The sequence below is a fragment of the Lucilia sericata genome, unplaced genomic scaffold, assembly GCF_015586225.1.
Source record: "Lucilia sericata isolate MDLA Ls3-8-SP2 unplaced genomic scaffold, ASM1558622v1 Contig000674F_arrow, whole genome shotgun sequence".
Classification (NCBI taxonomy): domain Eukaryota; kingdom Metazoa; phylum Arthropoda; class Insecta; order Diptera; family Calliphoridae; genus Lucilia; species Lucilia sericata.
Genome location: NW_023994679.1, coordinates 136,813 through 155,854, shown reverse-complemented (window position 1 = coordinate 155,854; position 19,042 = coordinate 136,813). Strand labels below are relative to the sequence as shown.

General features: G+C 35.5%; 1 protein-coding gene across 1 annotated transcript in view; it reads right to left on the bottom strand.

Annotated features, from left to right (window-relative positions):
* LOC119607198 (putative polypeptide N-acetylgalactosaminyltransferase 9) overlaps positions 1–19,042 on the bottom strand; it is a 204,433-nt gene that overhangs the window by 98,348 nt on the left and 87,043 nt on the right. The window contains 1 exon segment of the mRNA XM_037961007.1: positions 5,823–7,348. Within this exon segment, the coding sequence (XP_037816935.1) occupies positions 5,823–6,366 (544 nt within the window). The 5' untranslated portion in view covers positions 6,367–7,348.

Here is a 19,042-nt window from a genome sequence, read left to right as displayed (position 1 = left end):
TTAGGCTTAAATAAGCTAAAAAGAGAGGGAATAGCGGGAGTTTAAGCGATCGAAACTATTCTCTTTAGAATAGCTAAAGTTTAAGCGATCGTGACTATTCTCTTTAGAATATCACGAACTTAAGCGATCGACACTATTCTCTATAGAATAGCGGGAGCTTAAGCGATCGACACTATTCTCTATAGAATAGCGGGAGCTTAAGCGATCGAGATTATTCTCTTTAGAATAGCGGGAGTTTAAGCGATCAAGACTATCCTCTTTAGAATAGCGGGAGCTTAAACGATCGAGACTATTCTCTTCAGAAAAGTGGAAGCTCAAGCGATCGACACTATTCCCTATAGAATAGCAGGAGCTTAAGCGATCGAGATTATTCTCTTTAGAATAGCGGGAGCTTAAGCGATCGACACTATTCTCTATAGAATAGCGGGAGCTTAAGCGACCGAAACTATTCTCTTTAGAATAGTGGGAGCTTAAGCGACCGAAACTATTCTCTTTAGAATAGTGGGAGCTTAAGCGACCGAAAATATTCTTTTTAGAATAGTTTGAGCTTAAGCGATCGAGACTATTCTCTTTAGCATATCAGGAGCCTAAGCGATTGAGTCTGTTCTCTTTAGAATAGGGGGAGCTTAAGCGATCGATACCACTCCCTATAGAATAGCGGGAGCTTAAGCGATCGATAATATTCTCTTTAGAATAGCGGGAGCTTAAGCGATCGAGTCTATTCTCTTTAGAATAGCGGGAGCTTAAGCGATCGAGTCTATTCTCTTTAGAATAGCAGGAGCTTAAGCGATCGAGTCTATTCTCTTTAGAATAGCGGGAGATTAAGCGATCGAGTCTATTCTCTTTAGAATAGCGGGAGCTTAAGCGATCGAGTCTATTCTCTTTAGAATAGCGGGAACTTAAGCGATCGAGTCTATTCTCTTTAGAATAGCGGGAGCTTAAGCGATCGAGTCTATTCTCTTTAGAATAGCGGGAGCTTAAGCGATCGATAATATTCTCTTTAGAATAGCGGGAGCTTAAGCGATCGATAATATTCTCTTTAGAATAGCGGGAGCTTAAGCGATCGATACTATTCTCTATAGAATAGCGGGAGCTTAAGCGATCGAGTCTATTCTCTTTAGAATAGCGGGATCTTAAGCAATCGAGTCTATTCTCTTTAGAATAGCGGGAGCTTAAGCGATCGAGTCTATTCTCTATAGAATAGCGGGAGCTTAGCGATCGAGTCTATTCTCTTTAGAATAGCGGGAGCTTAAGCGATGGAGTCTATTCTCTTTAGAATAGCGGGAGCTTAAGCGATGGAGTCTATTCTCTTTAGAATAGCGGGAGCTTAAGCGATCGATACTATTCTCTATAGAATAGCGGGAGCTTAAGCGATCGATACTATTCTCTATAGAATAGCGGGAGCTTAAGCGATCGATACTATTCTCTATAGAATAGCGGGAGCTTAAGCGATCGATACTATTCTCTATAGAATAGCGGGAGCTTAAGCGATCGATACTATTCTCTATAGAATAGCGGGAGCTTAAGCGATCGATACTATTCTCTATAGAATAGCGGGAGCTTAAGCGATCGATACTATTCTATATAGAATAGCGGGAGCTTAAGCGATCGATACTATTTCCTATAGAATAGCGGGAGCTTAAGCGATCGATACTATTCTCTATAGAATAGCGGGAGCTTAAGCGATCGAGACTATTTCATATAGAATAGCGGGAGCTTAAGCGGTTGAGACTATTCTCTATAGAATAGCGGAGCTTATTCTCTTTAAAAGAGCTGGGGCTCTAGCGTTCGGGTATATTCTCTTTAGAATAGCTGGAGCTCTAGCGATCGAGACTATTCTCTTTAAAATAGCTGGATCTTTAGCGATCGAGACTATTCTCTTTAGAATAGCTGGAGTTCTAGCGATCGAGTCTATTCTCTTTAGAATAGCTAGAGCTCTAGCGATCGAGTCTATTCTCTTTAGAATAGCTAGAGCTCTAGCGATCGAGTCTATTCTCTTTAGAATAGCTAGAGCTCTAGCAATCGAGTCTATTCTCTTTAGAATAGCTGGAGCTCTAGCGATCGAGACTATTCTCTTTAAAATAGCTGGATCTTTAGCGATCGAGACTATTCTCGTTAGAATAGCTGGAGTTCTAGCGATCGAGTCTTTTCTCTTTAGAATAGCTAGAGCTCTAGCGTTCTAGTCTATTCTCTTTAGAATAGCTGGAACTCTAGCGATCAAGTCTATTCCCTTTAGAATAGCTGTACCTCTAGAAATCAGGTCTATTCTCTTTAGAATAACTGGAGCTTTAATATTCAGACCTTTACTATATCTGGAGCTTTAGCTTTCGAGTCTATTCCCTTTAAAATAGTGAAGCTTTATAGATCGAGTTGTTATCTTTAGAATAACTGGAACTATAGAAAAGCCGTAGTTTATATCGAGTTTATTGTAGGGTTTTATTAGAGCCTTGATGATCGACAGACGTTTTTTCCATTGATCTTATATTTAAGGAAGAAGCTGAGTAATAAATTAAACAACTAAAGAGAACTGCATTAAAATTATATATAATTTTTGGTCATATATTTTTTGCGTTTGTAATCACTGAACTATATACAATTTATATGTCCATTGTGTCAGACATAGCCGGCCTAGTAACGAGAACTGAAACGAACTTAAATCTAAAATATTAAACAAGTTCTTGTTAAGACTCGCCCTTTAACTTTATTTTGAAATTTTTGGTTTTGAATTTTTTTTTTTAAATTGCCGTGCCTTAGTTTGGCCCTAACAGCTTTTAGGAAGAACAATACAGAGGGATGCTTTCTGTATTTCTGTATCTGTAACTACATCTGCTGAGCGAGAATGTATCTGTTTGGGTCCTTGTTGTAGTTGTTAATTTTAAACATTTTTTACAATTTATCGGCGATAATGATTTTATGGCTTATAGCCTCTAGATCATTAAACTGATTTCATAGTTTAACTTTAGTAGATTGATTTTTTCTTTATCTGTGTGTGTGTGTCTGCTGCAGCATGTTAAATTCAGTTTTAGTTGCACAACTAATGTTGGGTACTAAAAGGGATCTCTTGCTTTACAAGCATTGTTACTGCTGCTGCATTGATATTTGGTTTAGCGGGTACAATAGTCATAAGGACTGCTTGCCTGTCTGTCTGTCTTTCTAGATGTCAGTTAGTAATATTGCCTTCCTATAGAATGGACTATTTTGTTTTACATTTATACTGGCACTGCCGCAGAGCCGCAGATGCCAGGACTAGAAGTAAAATATATTGTGTAAAATGCCAGAGTGTGTAAAATGTCTGATGTACATGAAACTCTACATGAAGTAGTTAAAATTGTACTCGTAGTTGGAATTTTGGAATACAACATTTACAACTGTCTACAAAGAGAAGCATGCAACAAGGAGTACTAGTAGTAGTAGTGGTTGTAGCATTTATGCTGGCGGTGTAGGTTGTACCGATATCTTGTTTTTTGATTCGTGTTGTTTGTAATTTTCTGCTTATCATGAGTTACAATTATTTTATGCCCCTTTAGTTTCGTTTGCTTTTGCTATAAATTTTCTTAATACATTTTTGCATTTTATTCTTATTTTTTTTGTTATTTTTATCGATTTTAGTTTTTTTTCTTTCTTTTCAGACTGTTGTTCTTTAATACAAAATATTGTATTAAGATAATAAAACAACGCAAATTTTTTACAATTTGGTATGCGTATTAAATAAAACACGTCGTAGTTGTGTTAAAAAAAGAAACTCAAATTATTCGTGCCATGTCTTGGGTGTTTTTCTGGCTTTTTTTTTGTGGGAAAACTTATTTGCAACCTTGTATCGTATTTATTGATAAGAGTTTGAAAAAACAAACCTAAAATAGATAATAGATTTTTTAAAACTGATTACAGAAGTTTTTTTGTTGTTTATTTTTCGAAACGTTGTGTATATGCGGTTTCTTTTGCTGGCTGAAAGACAGAGTGACAGGAAATAAAAGGGACTAACAACGATCAGACAATTCTTTCTAGAATAGCGGGAGCTTAAGCTATCTATACTATTCTCTATAGAATAGCGGGAGCTTAAGCGATCGATACTATTCTCTATAGAATAGCGGAAGCTTAAGCGATCGATACTATTCTCTATAGAATAGCAAGAACTTATGCAATCGATACTATTCTCTATAGAATAGCAGGAGTTTAAGTGATCGATACTATTGTTTATAGAATAGCAAGAGCTTAAGCTATCGATACTATTCTCTATAGAATAGCGGGAGCTTAAGCGATCGATACTATTCTCTATAGAATAGCGGGAGCTTAAGCGATCGATACTATTCTCTATAGAATAGCGGGAGCTTAAGCGATCGATACTATTCTCTATAGAATAGCAGGAGTTTAAGAGATCGATACTATTGTTTATAGAATAGCAAGAGCTTAAGCTATCGATACTATTCTCTATAGAATAGCGGGAGCTTAAGCGATCGATACTATTCTCTATAGAATAGCGAGAGCTTAAGCAATCGATACTATTCCCTATAGAATAGCGGAAGCTTAAGCGATCGATACTATTCTCTATAGAATAGCGGGAGCTTAAGCGATCGAGACTATTCTCTATAGAATAGCAGGAGTTTAAGCGATCGATACTATTCTCTATAGAATAGCGGGAGCTTAAGCGATCGATACTATTCTTTATAGAATAGCGGAAGCTAAAGCGATCGGAACTATTCTCTATAGAATAGCGGGAGCTTAAGCGATCGATACTATTCTCTATAGAATAGCGGGAGCTTAAGCGATCGATACTATTCTCTATAGAATTGCGGGAGCTTAAGCGATCGATACTATTCTCTATAGAATAGCGGTAGCTTAAGCGATCAATACGATCCTCTATAGAATGTCGGGAGCGATCGTAACAATAGCTGAAGCTTAAGCGATCGAGACTATTCTCTGTATTTTAGATGGAGCTTCAGCGACCGTGACTAATCTCTATAGATTAGTAGGAGCTTATGCGATCGATACTGTGACTAATCTCTATAGAATAGCTGGAGCTAAAGCGATCCAGACTATTCTCTATAGAATAGCTGGAGCTAAAGCGATCGTGACTATTCTTTATAAAAGAGCTGGAGCTTAAGCGAACGTGACTATTCTCAATATTTTACATGGAGCTTAGGCGATTGTGACTAATCTTTATAGAATAGCTGGAGCAAAAACGATCGTGACTATTCTCTATAGAATAGCTGAAGCTTCAACGATTCGTGTATTCTACATAGAACAACTGAAGCTTTAGCGATCAGTCTATACTATATAGAATAACTGATCCTTTAGCGGTCAGTCTATTCTATATAGAATAGCTGAAGCTTTGGCGATCAGTCTATTCTATATAGAATAGCTGAATCTTTAGCGATCACTCTATTCTATATAGAATAGCTGAATCTTTAGCGATCAGTCTATTCTATATAGAATAGCTGAATCTTTAGCGATCACTCTATTCTAATAGAGCTTTAGCGATCAGTCTATTCTATACAGAATAGCTGAAGCTTTAACGATCAGTCTATTCTATATAGAATAGCTGAAGCTTTAGCGATCAGTCTATTCTATATAGAATAGCTGAAGCTTTAGCGATCAGTCTATTCTATATAGAATAGCTTAAGCTTTAGCGATCAGTCTATTCTATATAGAATAACTGAAGCTTTAGCGATCAATATATTCTGTATAGAATAGCTGAAGCTTTAGCGATCAGTCTATTCCGTATAGAATAGCTGAAGCCTTAGCGATCAGTCTATTCCGTATAATTTCAGAATAATTTCAATATTTATAACTTAATATTTTCAAAAATTTATTCCTCCACTTACCATCATCGACCGCCTGATGTGATTTCTCATTACTGCTGCCCTTTTTACCACGATACTTATCGTTGGGATGTACAACAACATTATTCAATATCGATTCATCACCTTCATTGATGTCAGCATTGTCATCAATATCCCCAGCATCTCCACCATCACCAGCATTATTTGGTTCATCAGGTTGAGCAATAGGAACATCGGCAGCCACCCCTTCGCCACCATCATCATCATCGATTTCATTACCACCTCCACCATGCTGAGCATTATTGTTGCGTTCTAAGACCACATTATTACCAACACCAAAACCACCACCTGCCTCAAATATTCCGGCACCGTCACGCTCAAAATTATCGATTTGATTGTTAGCATTACCAGAACCGGCACCGGCTAAACTTTTTAGCTGCTGAGACATGGCACTCCATTTATTGCTGGCGGTTTCGCGTCTTGTATCATCGGTATAGATGAAGAAGGCAACAAAGAACCAAATGGCTGTCAAAACAGCAATAATTTTCACTATTGAAGTGGAGCGACGACGCCATATGAAAGCCATCTTGTTTAGAGTTTTTGTTGTATGTTGGAAGAGTGTTGTGTGAAAGGATTAGAAAAGTTTTGGTTTTGTAGAGAAAAAGTTTAGGCGAAAGTTTGTCTTGTTTTAAAAATATTTTTCTAGCTGGAACTATTTTGTGACATGTCGTTGTGTGTGTGTGTTGTTAGGACTTTTAATTGCAGTTGGCAGCTTTTATTGTTTTGTTTAGTTTTTTCTTTTTTTTATTCAACTTAAACAGGAAGCAGGATATGTTAGGGTGTGTTTAAGTAGCAGTATGAGTGTGTAATGTTTTCCTGTTTTGTTAAAATTTTATTTAACACAATAATAATTTGTTTTTTTCTTTCTCTCTCTTAAAGCTTTAAAAGCAATTCCATTGTTATTGTTGTATATATGTTTTGTTATTACACAATGTATAAAACTGTTTCCTTTTTCCGTTTTAAGGAGTTTCTTTTGCTCTCGCTTCTTTCTCTCTCTCCCTTTCCGTTTATCTAGTTTATCTCTAAATTGCGATATGTAAGTGTTTGTGTTTCCTTTTCTCTTTTATTTTTGTAATTTATTGTTGTTTTTGTGCTTTTATGCCTTTGGCTTGATTATGTGTCCCTTTTTTAATGTCTTGTTATTGTTGTCCCTTCTTTTTATGATTTTTCTTTATTACAGTTTCTCTGTTGTAGTATTTTAAATTTGTTTCTTCCTTGTTTGTTAGGGACTTTCTACCTCGACTTTTGTTATTGTTGTTATTATTGTTATTCTTGTTGTAATTTTGTGTCCGTATATGTTGTGCCTTGACATTTGTTGGCTTTTTTTCTATTTTACAATTTCTACTGGTTCCTTCCTCTCGCTCTCTCCTTCACTCTGTGAAACGTATTTTTAATTGTTTTTTTGCTTTTAATTGTTTTGGGCCATTTACTTAAATACTCTCGAGTACTTTTTTATGTAAAAGAGCTTTAAGTATCAACCCGCGTTCCCATAGACTTGTTGAATCATTCTGTAAATAAATTAGAAAAGAACAAACAATAGAATAATTAATATGAATAGCTGCTATAAGAGTTTAAATTTATATTAAAATGTTAAAAAAAAGTGGAGGAAAATGGACAGAGTGACCGAAACTTTTCTGTTTAGAATAGTGGGAGCTTTAGTGATCGGAACAGTTCTCTTCAAAATCTTGACCATTCTCTTTAGCGATTAAGTCTATTCTCTTTAGTCAAAGACAGTTTATTCTCATAGAATAGCTGGAGCTTAAGAGAGCGAGACTATTCTCTATAGAATAGCTGGAGCTTTAGTAATCAGAGTATTCTGTAGAGAATAGCTAAAGCTTTAGCGATCAGTCTATTCTCTATAGAATAACATGAGCTTTAACGATTAGTCTATTCTGTATAGAATAGCTTGAGCTTTAGCGATCAGTCTATTCTGTATAGAATAGCTGGAGCTTTAGCGGTCAGTCTACTCTGTATAGAATAGCTTGAGCTTTAACGATCAGTCTATTCTCTATAGAATAGCTTGAGCTTTAGCGATCAGTCTATTCTCTATAGAATAGCTTGAGCTTTAGCGATCAGTCTATTCTCTATAGAATAGCTAGAGCTTTAGCGATCAGTCTATTATCTATAGAATAGCTAGAGCTTTGGCGATCAGTCTATTCTCTATAGAATAGCTAGAGCTTTAACGATCGAGTCTGTTCTCTATAGAATAGCAGGACTATAGCGATCAGTATTCTACAGTGAATAGACTCGATCTTCAAAGTCTATACTCTATAGAATAGCAGGAGCTTTAACGACCGAGTCTGTTCTCTATGGAATAGCAGTAACATTAGTGATCGAGACTATTCTCTATGGAATAGCGATAGAGGTTATTCTCTATTGAACTGCTGAAGCTTTAGCGATCTTCAATATAATAAAATTTCCAACAAAAACCTCTAACAAATAAACACCTATTCTAAAAGTGTTTTAAACGACTGTTTTAAATACCGTCATTAAAATAAGCTTAAAGCTAACACAAACTTAATTAACTACAAACAATAAAAAAAAAACACAAAAACTAATTGTCAATCAATTAAAGCCAAACAGCGCGAACAACTCTAAACAACTTGTCATGTTCCGAACAAATGCAAAATGCAATAAAGTTACAAGACTCATTTCGAAAAAAACGAAATAAGATAAAGAAGTTTTTAAAAGTGTCATTAACAACGTAAAAGACAGTTTAAAATTGTTAATTTCACAGGGATTTGTTTAGGCTTAGAGATAAATTGTGTTTTTTTTTTAACGACAATCCTGCAAAAGAGTAATGGAAAATGTGTTTTCTTCCTCATTTCTTACCAAATACCGGACCTTTTGATTCGTTAAAACATTTGATTGTTGTATTTAATTGAAGTTATTTATTTAAAGACGTTGTGCTTACAATAAAATTTACTGCCAAGATTAAATAGATTTTTTTATAGCTTTCGGTTGCAATATCAATCTTAACTCGTAAGCAGAGGTTGCAGGGAATCTAATCATTAAGAAGTTTTACTCACAATAGACAATATTAGTCCATTGTCTAGTCTATAGTTTAGTTTATAGTCTTGTTTATAGTCTAGTTTATAGTCTAGTTTATAGTCTAGTCTATAGTCTATTCTATAGTCGATTCTATAGTCTAGTCTATAGTCTAGTCTATAGTCTAGTCTATAGTCTAGTCTAGTCTAAAGTCTAGTCTATAGTCTAGTCTATAGTCTAGTCTATAGTCTAGTCTATAGTCTAGTCTATAGTCTAGTCTATAGTCTAGTCTATAGTCTAGTCTATAGTCTAGTCTATAGTCTAGTCTATAGTCTAGTCTATAGTCTAGTCTATAGTCTAGTCTATAGTCTAGTCTATAGTCTAGTCTATAGTCTAGTATATAGTCTAGTCTATAGTCTAGTCTATAGTCTAGTCTATAGTCTAGTCTATAGTCTAGTCTATAGTCTAGTCTATAGTCTAGTCTATAGTCTAGTCTATAGTCTAGTCTATAGTCTAGTCTATAGTCTAGTCTATAGTCTAGTCTATAGTCTAGTCTATAGTCTAGTCTATAGTCTAGTCTATAGTCTAGTCTATAGTCTAGTCTATAGTCTAGTCTATAGTCTAGTCTATAGTCTAGTCTATAGTCTAGTCTATAGTCTAGTCTATAGTCTAGTCTATAGTCTAGTCTATAGTCTAGTCTATAGTCTAGTCTATAGTCTAGTCTATAGTCTAGTCTATAGTCTAGTCTATAGTCTAGTCTAAAGTCTAGTCTATAGTCTAGTCTATAGTCTAGTCTATAGTCTAGTCTATAGTCTAGTCTATAGTCTAGTCTATAATCTAGTCTATAGTCTAGTCTATAGTCTAGTTAGTCTATAGTCTAGTTATATAGTCTAGTCTTAAAGTCTAGTTAGTCTAGTATAGTCTAGTCTAGTCTAATCTATAGTCTAGTCTATAGTTAGTCTATAGTCTAGTCTATAGTCTAGTCTATAGTCTAGTCTATAGTCTAGTCTATAGTCTAGTCTATAGTCTAGTCTATAGTCCTAGTCTATAGTTCAGTCTATAGTCTAGTCTATAGTCTAGTCTATAGTCTAGTCTATAGTATAGTCTATAGTCTAGTCTATAGTCTAGTCTATAGTCTAGTCTATAGTCTAGTCTATAGTCTAGTCTACAGTCTAGTCTATAGTCTAGTCTATAGTCTAGTCTATAGTCTAGTCTACAGTCTAGTCTATAGTCTAGTCTATAGTCTAGTCTATAGTCTAGTCTATAGTCTAGTCTATAGTCTAGTCTATAGTCTAGTCTATAGTCTAGTCTATAGTCTAGTCTATAGTCTAGTCTATAGTCTAGTCCATAGTCTAGAATATAGTCTAGTCTATAGTCTAGTCTATAGTCTAGTCTATAGTCTAGTATATAGTCTAGTCTATAGTCTAGTCTATAGTCTAGTCTATAGTCTAGTCTATAGTCTAGTCTATAGTCTAGTCTATAGTCTAGTCTATAGTCTAGTCTATAGTCTAGTCTATAGTCTAGTCTATAGTCTAGTCTATAGTCTAGTCTATAGTCTAGTCTATAGTCTAGTCTATAGTCTAGTCTATAGTCTAGTCTATAGTCTAGTCTATAGTCTAGTCTATAGTCTAGTCTATAGTCTAGTCTATAGTCTAGTCTATAGTCTAGTCTATAGTCTAGTCTATAGTCTAGTCTAAAGTCTAGTCTATAGTCTAGTCTATAGTCTAGTCTATAGTCTAGTCTATAGTCTAGTCTATAGTCTAGTCTATAGTCTAGTCTATAGTCTAGTCTATAGTCTAGTCTATAGTCTAGTCTATAGTCTAGTCTATAGTCTAGTCTATAGTCTAGTCTATAGTCTAGTATAGTCTAGTCTATAGTCTAGTCTATAGTCTAGTCTATAGTCTAGTCTATAGTCTAGTCTATAGTCTAGTCTATAGTCTAGTCTATAGTCTAGTCTATAGTCTAGTCTATAGTCTAGTCTATAGTCTAGTCTATAGTCTAGTCTATAGTCTAGTCTATAGTCTAGTCTATAGTCTAGTCTATAGTCTAGTCTATAGTCTAGTCTATAGTCTAGTCTATAGTCTAGTCTATAGTCTAGTCTATAGTCTAGTCTATAGTCTAGTCTATAGTCTAGTCTATAGTCTAGTCTATAGTATAGTCTATAGTCTAGTCTATAGTCTAGTCTATAGTATAGTCTATAGTCTAGTCTATAGTATAGTCTATAGTATATTTTATAGTATATTTATGTCTAGTCTATACTCTAGTATATAGTCTAGTCTATAGTCTAGTCTATAGTCTAGTCTATAGTCTAGTCTATAGTCTAGTCTATAGTCTAGTCTATAGTCTAGTCTATAGTCTAGTCTATAGTCTACAGTCTAGTCTATAGTCTAGTCTATAGTCTAGTCTATAGTCTAGTCTATAGTCTAGTCTATAGTCTAGTCTATAGTCTAGTCTATAGTCTAGTCTATAGTCTAGTCTATAGTCTAGTCTATAGTCTAGTCTATAGTCTAGTCTATAGTCTAGTCTATAGTCTAGTCTATAGTCTAGTCTATAGTCTAGTCTAGTCTATAGTCTAGTCTATAGTCTAGTCTAGTCTATAGTCTAGTCTATAGTCTAGTCTATAGTCTAGTCTAGTCTATAGTCTAGTCTAGTCTATAGTCTAGTCTATAGTCTAGTCTATAGTATAGTCTATAGTATAGTCTATAGTATAGTCTATAGTATAGTCTATAGTATATTTTATAGTCTATTTTATAGTCTAGTCTATAGTCTAGTCTATAGTCTAGTATATAGTCTAGTCTATAGTCTAGTCTATAGTCTAGTCTATAGTCTAGTCTATAGTCTAGTCTACAGTCTAGTCTATAGTCTAGTCTATAGTCTAGTCTATAGTCTAGTTATAGTCTAGTCTATAGTCTAGTCTATAGTCTAGTCTATAGTCTAGTCTATAGTCTAGTCTATAGTCTAGTCTATAGTCTAGTCTATAGTCTAGTCTATAGTCTAGTCTATAGTCTAGTCTATAGTCTAGTCTATAGTCTAGTCTATAGTCTGTCTATAGTCTAGTCTATAGTCTAGTCTATTAGTCTAGTCTATAGTCTAGTCTATAGTCTAGTCTATAGTCTAGTCTATAGTCTAGTCTATAGTCTAGTCTATAGTCTAGTCTATAGTCTAGTCTATAGTCTAGTCTATAGGTCTAGTCTATAGTCTAGTCTATAGTCTAGTCTATAGTCTAGTCTATAGTCTAGTCTATAGTCTAGTCTATAGTCTAGTCTATAGTCTAGTCTATAGTCTAGTCTATAGTCTAGTCTATAGTCTAGTCTATAGTCTAGTCTATAGTCTAGTCTATTAGTCTAGTCTATAGTCTAGTCTATAGTCTAGTCTATAGTCTAGTCTATAGTCTAGTCTATAGTCTAGTCTATAGTCTAGTCTATAGTCTAGTCTATAGTCTAGTCTATAGTCTAGTCTATAGTCTAGTTAGTCTAGAGTCTAGTCTATAGTCTAGTCTTAAGTCTAGTCTATAGTCTGTCTATGTCTGTCTTATAGTCATAGTCTAGTCTATAGTCTAGTCTATAGTTAGTCTAAGTCTAGTCTATATCTAGTCTATGTCTGTATAGTCTAGTCTATAGTCTAGTCTAAGTCTAGTCTATAGTCTAGTCATAGTCTATAGTTAGTCTATAGTCTAGGTCTATAGTCTAGTCTATAGTTAGTCTATAGTCTAGTCTATAGTCTAGCTATAGTCAGTATGTCTAGTTTATAGTCTATTAGAGTCTATAAGTCAAGTCTATAGTGAGTCTATAGTCTAGGTCTATAGTCTACGTTAGTCTAGTCTAAGTCTAGTCTATTGGTCTAGTTATAGTATATAAGCGAGTACTAAGACTATCGTCTAGTCTATTATCTAGTCTATAGTGTATCCTATAGTGTAGCCTATAGTCTAGCCTATAGTCTGGTCTGTAGTCTGTATATAGACTAGTCTATAGTCCAGTCTATAGTTTAGACTATAGTCTAGTCTATAGGATAGACCATAGTCTTATCAGCAGTCTAGTCTATAGTCTAGTCTATAGTCGAGTCTATAGTCTAGTCTATAGTCTAGCCTACACTCTAGTCTAATCTATAGGCTGGTTTATAGTCTAGTTTATACCATGTACTATAGTTTCACCTGTTATCTGGATTATATTTTTTTACTTCAAGAGTTGATACCTTTAAATTCGTCCTATCGTGTATTTATATACTTTTCTATTTAATGTTTTGAAACTTTTGCAACTGTGTGTGTGTTAACAAATGTCCATTACAAATGACAGCGATTAGTAAATTGTAATTTAGCAAATAAATTTTATACAATAAATAAATACTCGTTCGTTGTTGTTTTTTTTGCAAAGGGCTTTCTAAATTTGTTATTGGAGAGTTTTTAGCTGAACAGATAAAACAGAAAAAGGAAAATCCTAAGGAGTGTAGTTAAACACTCGAATATTATTCAGAGTTAATTGACGATTGATAAAGGATAATTAAACGGTATAAAATGATTAAGAGGACCTTATAATAACTTCAAGAAATTGATCTGGAATTTGTATGTGGGAGGTTGTTTTTATAAAAGTTTAATACTCTATTCCTATAACTCCCAGTTATTTAAATTTTCTATAAAATGTTTTTTATTACAACATTATTATTCATATTAAAATGCTAATTATTCTGTTCTTTGTTAAATTCAAATTTTTCTACGAGTGTATAACAGCTAAGGCAATACTTTTTATTAAGGCAGCTACTGTTTTTTCTCATCTTTAACTTTTTTTATTTCTACAATAAAAAAAATCGTATAAAAAAACCCCTTCTCAATTCGTCAAACCAAAGACAAAAAAACAAAATCCATGACCATCTTCAACATCAGAATCAACCGCACACCATCTAACTAGAAATGTAAGTTTTTCTGTTGTTGAGTTGAATCATGAAATTAATGGGTTTTATAGGTACCCAAATACAAAATATACTCAAAGACACACACACACATTCTCATATAGTTACTTACATACACAACATTTAATATCTAAATACACATTAAATATGCAGATGTGTATGTATGTTGGAATGTATGCAGATATGTATGTACATAGATAGAAATAGAAATGCTGGAAATAATGAATTAATGGTCAACAAACTTAATTGCAGTCAAGTGCAAATCAACCAGTAATCAACGAACCATACAATCACCGTCATTACTATTTAATACTTGTACTAAAATACGACTAAAGCTTTAGGTTTTTTTTTTTCTGTTTTTAGTTTGAAATGCACAAAAAAAAAAAACGAAAAAAAAAGAATTACAATAAATCAAATGAAAAAAAGTACACAAAGAATTATCAGCCAGTAGAGTAGTTTAGAATATGGTAAATTAACCCTTTATAGTCTTAATTTAGAGCAATGCCAGAACCATGGAACTAACTGTAGTTTCGTTCAGATAACATACTCAAGCTCAGACCGTAGACAAGAAGACTATAGCCCAGACAATAGAGCATAGACGGAACTATAACTATAGTAATTATTCTATTCCGCATAAATAGACGAGACTACAGACGAGACTATAGACCAGACTATAGACGAGATTATAGTTTATATTGTAGATGTGCCTGTAATCCAGACAGTAGACGAGACTATAGCCCAGACTATAGAAAAGACAATAGTCCAGACTATAGACGATACTATAGTAAAGACTATACATGACAATATGGTCCACAATATAGATGATAGTATAGTCCAGCCTATAAACAACACTATAGTATAGACGTCTATAGACGAGATTATAGCCCAGACTACAACCGAGACTATAAAAGAGACTATAGTCTAGCCCATCGTCCAGGCTATAAACAAGACCAGACTATAGAACAGACTACAGATAAGACTATATTCCACACTATAGACAAGACTATGGTCAAACCTATAGACAATAATATGGTCCAGACTGTAGACAAGACTACAGTACAGACTATAGACGAGACTACAGTCCGGGATGTAGACGACACTATAGTCCTGACTATAGACGAGACTATAGTCCAGACTATAGACGAGACTATAGTCCAGACTATAGACGTGACTATAGTCCAGACTATAGACGAGACTATAGTCCAGACTATAGACGTGACTATAGTCCAGACTATAGACGAGACTATAGTCCAGACTATAAACGAGACTATAGTCCAGACTATAGACGAGACTATAGTCCAGACTATAGACGAGACTATAGTCCAGACTACAGACGAGACTATAGTCCAGACTATAGACGAGACTATAGTCCAGACTATAGACTAGACTATAGTCCAGACTATAGACTAGACTATAGTCCAAACTATAGACTAGACCATAGTCCAGACTATAGACTAGACCATAGTCCAGACTATAGACGAGATTATAGTCCGTACTATAGACGAGATTATAGTCCGGGCTGTATAGTCCTGACTATAGATTAGACTATAGTCCTGACTATGGACGAGACTATAGTGCTGACTATAGACGAGACTATAGTCCAGACTATAGACGAGACTATAGTCCAGACAATAGACGAGACTATAGTCCAGACTATAGACGAGACTATAGTCCAGACTATAGACGATACTATAGTCCAGACTATAGACGAGACTATACTCCAGACTATAAACACGACTATAGTCCAGACAATAGACGAAACTATAATCCAGACTATAGACGAGACTATAGTCCAGACTATAGACGAGACTATAGTCCAGACTATAGACGAGACTATAGTCCAGACTATAGACGAGATTATAGTCCAGACTATAGACGAGACTATAGTCCAGACTATAGACGAGACTATTGTTCAGACTATAGACGAGACTATAGTCCATACTATAGACGAGACTATAGTCCAGACTATAGTCCAGTCTATAGACAAGATTATAGTCAAGACTATAGACGAGACTATAGTCTACACTATAGACGAGACTATAGTCCAGACTATAGACTAGACTATAGTCCAGACTATAGACAAGACTATAGTCCAGACTATAGATAAAACTATAATCCGGACTATAGACAAGACTTCAGTTCAGACTTTAGTTCAGGCCATAGACGAGAAAATAGTAAAACTACACTATGGTCCAGACTATAGACAAGATTATGACCCAGACTGTTGGAAAGACTATAGTCCAGTCTATAGACAAGACTATAGTCCACAGTATAGAAATGACTATAGACGAGATTATAGTCCAGACTATAGGTGAGAATATAGTCCAGACTATAGGCGAGAATATAGACAAGACTATAGTCCAGACTTTTTCACCTGATGGGTTAAAATATCTTGCTCTTCTTTTTTTCAACATTTGTTTGTCTTACATAAATGTCACAAATCCCAGGTTTTATATTCTATTCTGATTTCTGTGGTATTCTTTGTTTCTTCTTTTGTACATTTCTAAATTTTTGTTATTAAATGCTAGTTTTCTTTAAAGACTATGTTTTTTGCATTCAATGCAAAATGAAAAAAAACAAATGACAAAAAAGTAAAAGAATATTGTATCTCATGGAACGTGTATTTGTATGAAATGTATGTTTGTGACATTTGAGAAGTGATTCATTAATGAAATGGTGGGGAGGTAAAGTAACATGAAGTATGTAGAATGTGCTTGAGAGCATGTTGTTCTAGCTATATTCCGATAACATTTTATTTGAAAAGTAACTATATCTGTTTATGTGCTATAGTTTTAGCTTTTTTTACTTCATTCCTCGCATTTCTTTGAGTTGGGTTGGGTTCGTTCGTTAAAATGTTAGTTTTTCTCATTTTGTAATCTAAGAACATGTTCAAGTGTATAACCACGTTTACGGCTGTGCAATCTTTAAGTACGAGTATGATGAGATTTTCTTTTTTTTTTTTTTGTTCTTCGTTTTGGGTTGCAGTTGCTGCTTTTGTATGTGAAGTGCATAGTTCTACAACAAATACACGCAATTCTTACATTTTTAGATATTTGTATTATTTCCTTTTATCTCAGAAGATTTTGTTGTTGTTGCAGTTGCTTTCTTGTTTAAAAATTTAGCATGATTTTAGTTGTTGTTGTTCGGCATTATTACAACCAGTTAAAAAGAACACGTTTGTATTTAGACTCATATAGTTAACAACGTTAACTGAAGTGAATGTCTTTTAAGAGTGTGTAACCATGGTTTTAATCTAATGTTAAACCTGCACACAAAGACATATTCTACATACATACATAGTTCCATACAGATGTACGTACTTCGATATGCGTTACGTTACAGCGCATTGCATTTGTATAGAGTCAAGGTGTCAGATTATGAGGATTAAGTTTAAATGACTAGAAATTATTGTTATGTCTCTTGTATATAAACCATATAGGAGATGGGAATAAAAGAGTGGCTAGAAAACTGCGAAGGGGAAGGGAAGGGTAAGGAAGCAGGAAATAGGAAAGGAGCAAGAGGGGGAAGGGAAATGAAGAAGAAACGGAGAAAGCGGGGCGGGGAGAGGGGGAAGGAAAACGAAAGGGGAGGAGAAAAGGAAAGGGGAGGCGGGAAACGGAGGGGGGGGGAGACGGCCGAAGAGGGGGAGAGAGGAACGAAACGAACGAACGAAAACGAACGAACGAAAACGAACGAACAAAGAACGAACGACGAAACGAACGAGAACGAACGAACGAACGAACGAACGAACGAACGAACGAACGAACGAACTAACGAAAACGAACGAAAACGAACGAAACGAAAACGAACGAACGAACGAACGAACGAACGAACGAACGAACGAACGAAAGAACGAACGAACGAAGAAAGAAAACGAACGAACGAAGAACGAACGAACGAACGAACGAAACGAACGAACGAACGAACGAACGAAACGAACGAACGAACGAACGAACGAACGAAAACGAACGAACGAACGAACGAACGAACGAACGAACGAACGAACGAACGAACGAAAACGAAACGAACGAAGAACGACGAACGAACGAACGAACGAAGAACGAACGAACGAACAACGAACGAACGAACGAACGAACGAACGAACGAACGAACGAAACGAACGAAAGAACGAACGAACGAACGAACGAACGAACGAACGAACGAACGAAACGAACGAAACGAACGAACGAACGAACGAGAACGAACACGAACGAACGAAACGAAACGAACGAAGAACGAACGAACGAACGAAACGAACGAAAACGAACGAACGAACGAACGAACGAACGAAGAACGAACGAACGAACGAACGAACGAACGAACGAACGAACGAACGAACGAAACGAACGAACGAACGAACGAACGAACGAAAGAACGAACGAACGAAACGAAAACGAACGAACGAACGAACGAACGAACGAACGAACAACTGAACGAACGAACGAACGAACGAACGAACGAACGAACGAAAGAACGAAGAACGAACGAAACGAACGAACGAACGAACGAACGAACGAACGAACAACGAACGACAACGCGAACAACGAACGAACGAACGAACGAACGAACGAACGAACGAACGAAACGAAAAAAACGAACGAACGAACGAACGAAGAACGAACGAAAACGAAGAACGAACGAACGAACGAACGAACGAAACGAACGAAACGAACGAACGAACGAAACGAACGAACGAACGAAAAGAACGAACGAACGAACGAACGAACGAACGAACGAACGAACGAACGAACTAACGAACGAACGAACGAAGAACGAACGAAGAACGAAAACGAACGAACGAACGAAACGAACGAACGAACTAACGAACGAAAAACGAACGAAATAACGAAACGAAACGAACGAAAAAACGAACGAAACGAACGAACTAACTAACTAACTAACGAACGAACTAAACGAACAACACTAACGAAAACTAAGAACTAACGAACGAACTAACTAACTAACTAACTAACTAACTAACTAACTAACTAACTAACTAACTAACTAACTAACTAACTAACTAACTAACTAACTAGGTCGAGATTACAGACGAGGCTATAGACCAGACTATAGACGAGACTATAGTCCAGACTATAGACGAGACTATAGTCCAGACTATAGACGAGACTATAGTCCAGACTATAGACGAGACTATAGTCCAGACTATAGACGAGACTATAGTCCAGACTATAGACGAGACTATAGTCCAGATTATAGACGAGACTATAGTCCAGACTATAGACGAGAGTATAGTATAGACTATAGACGAGACTATAGCCCAGGCTATAAACGAGAGTATTGTCCAGACTATA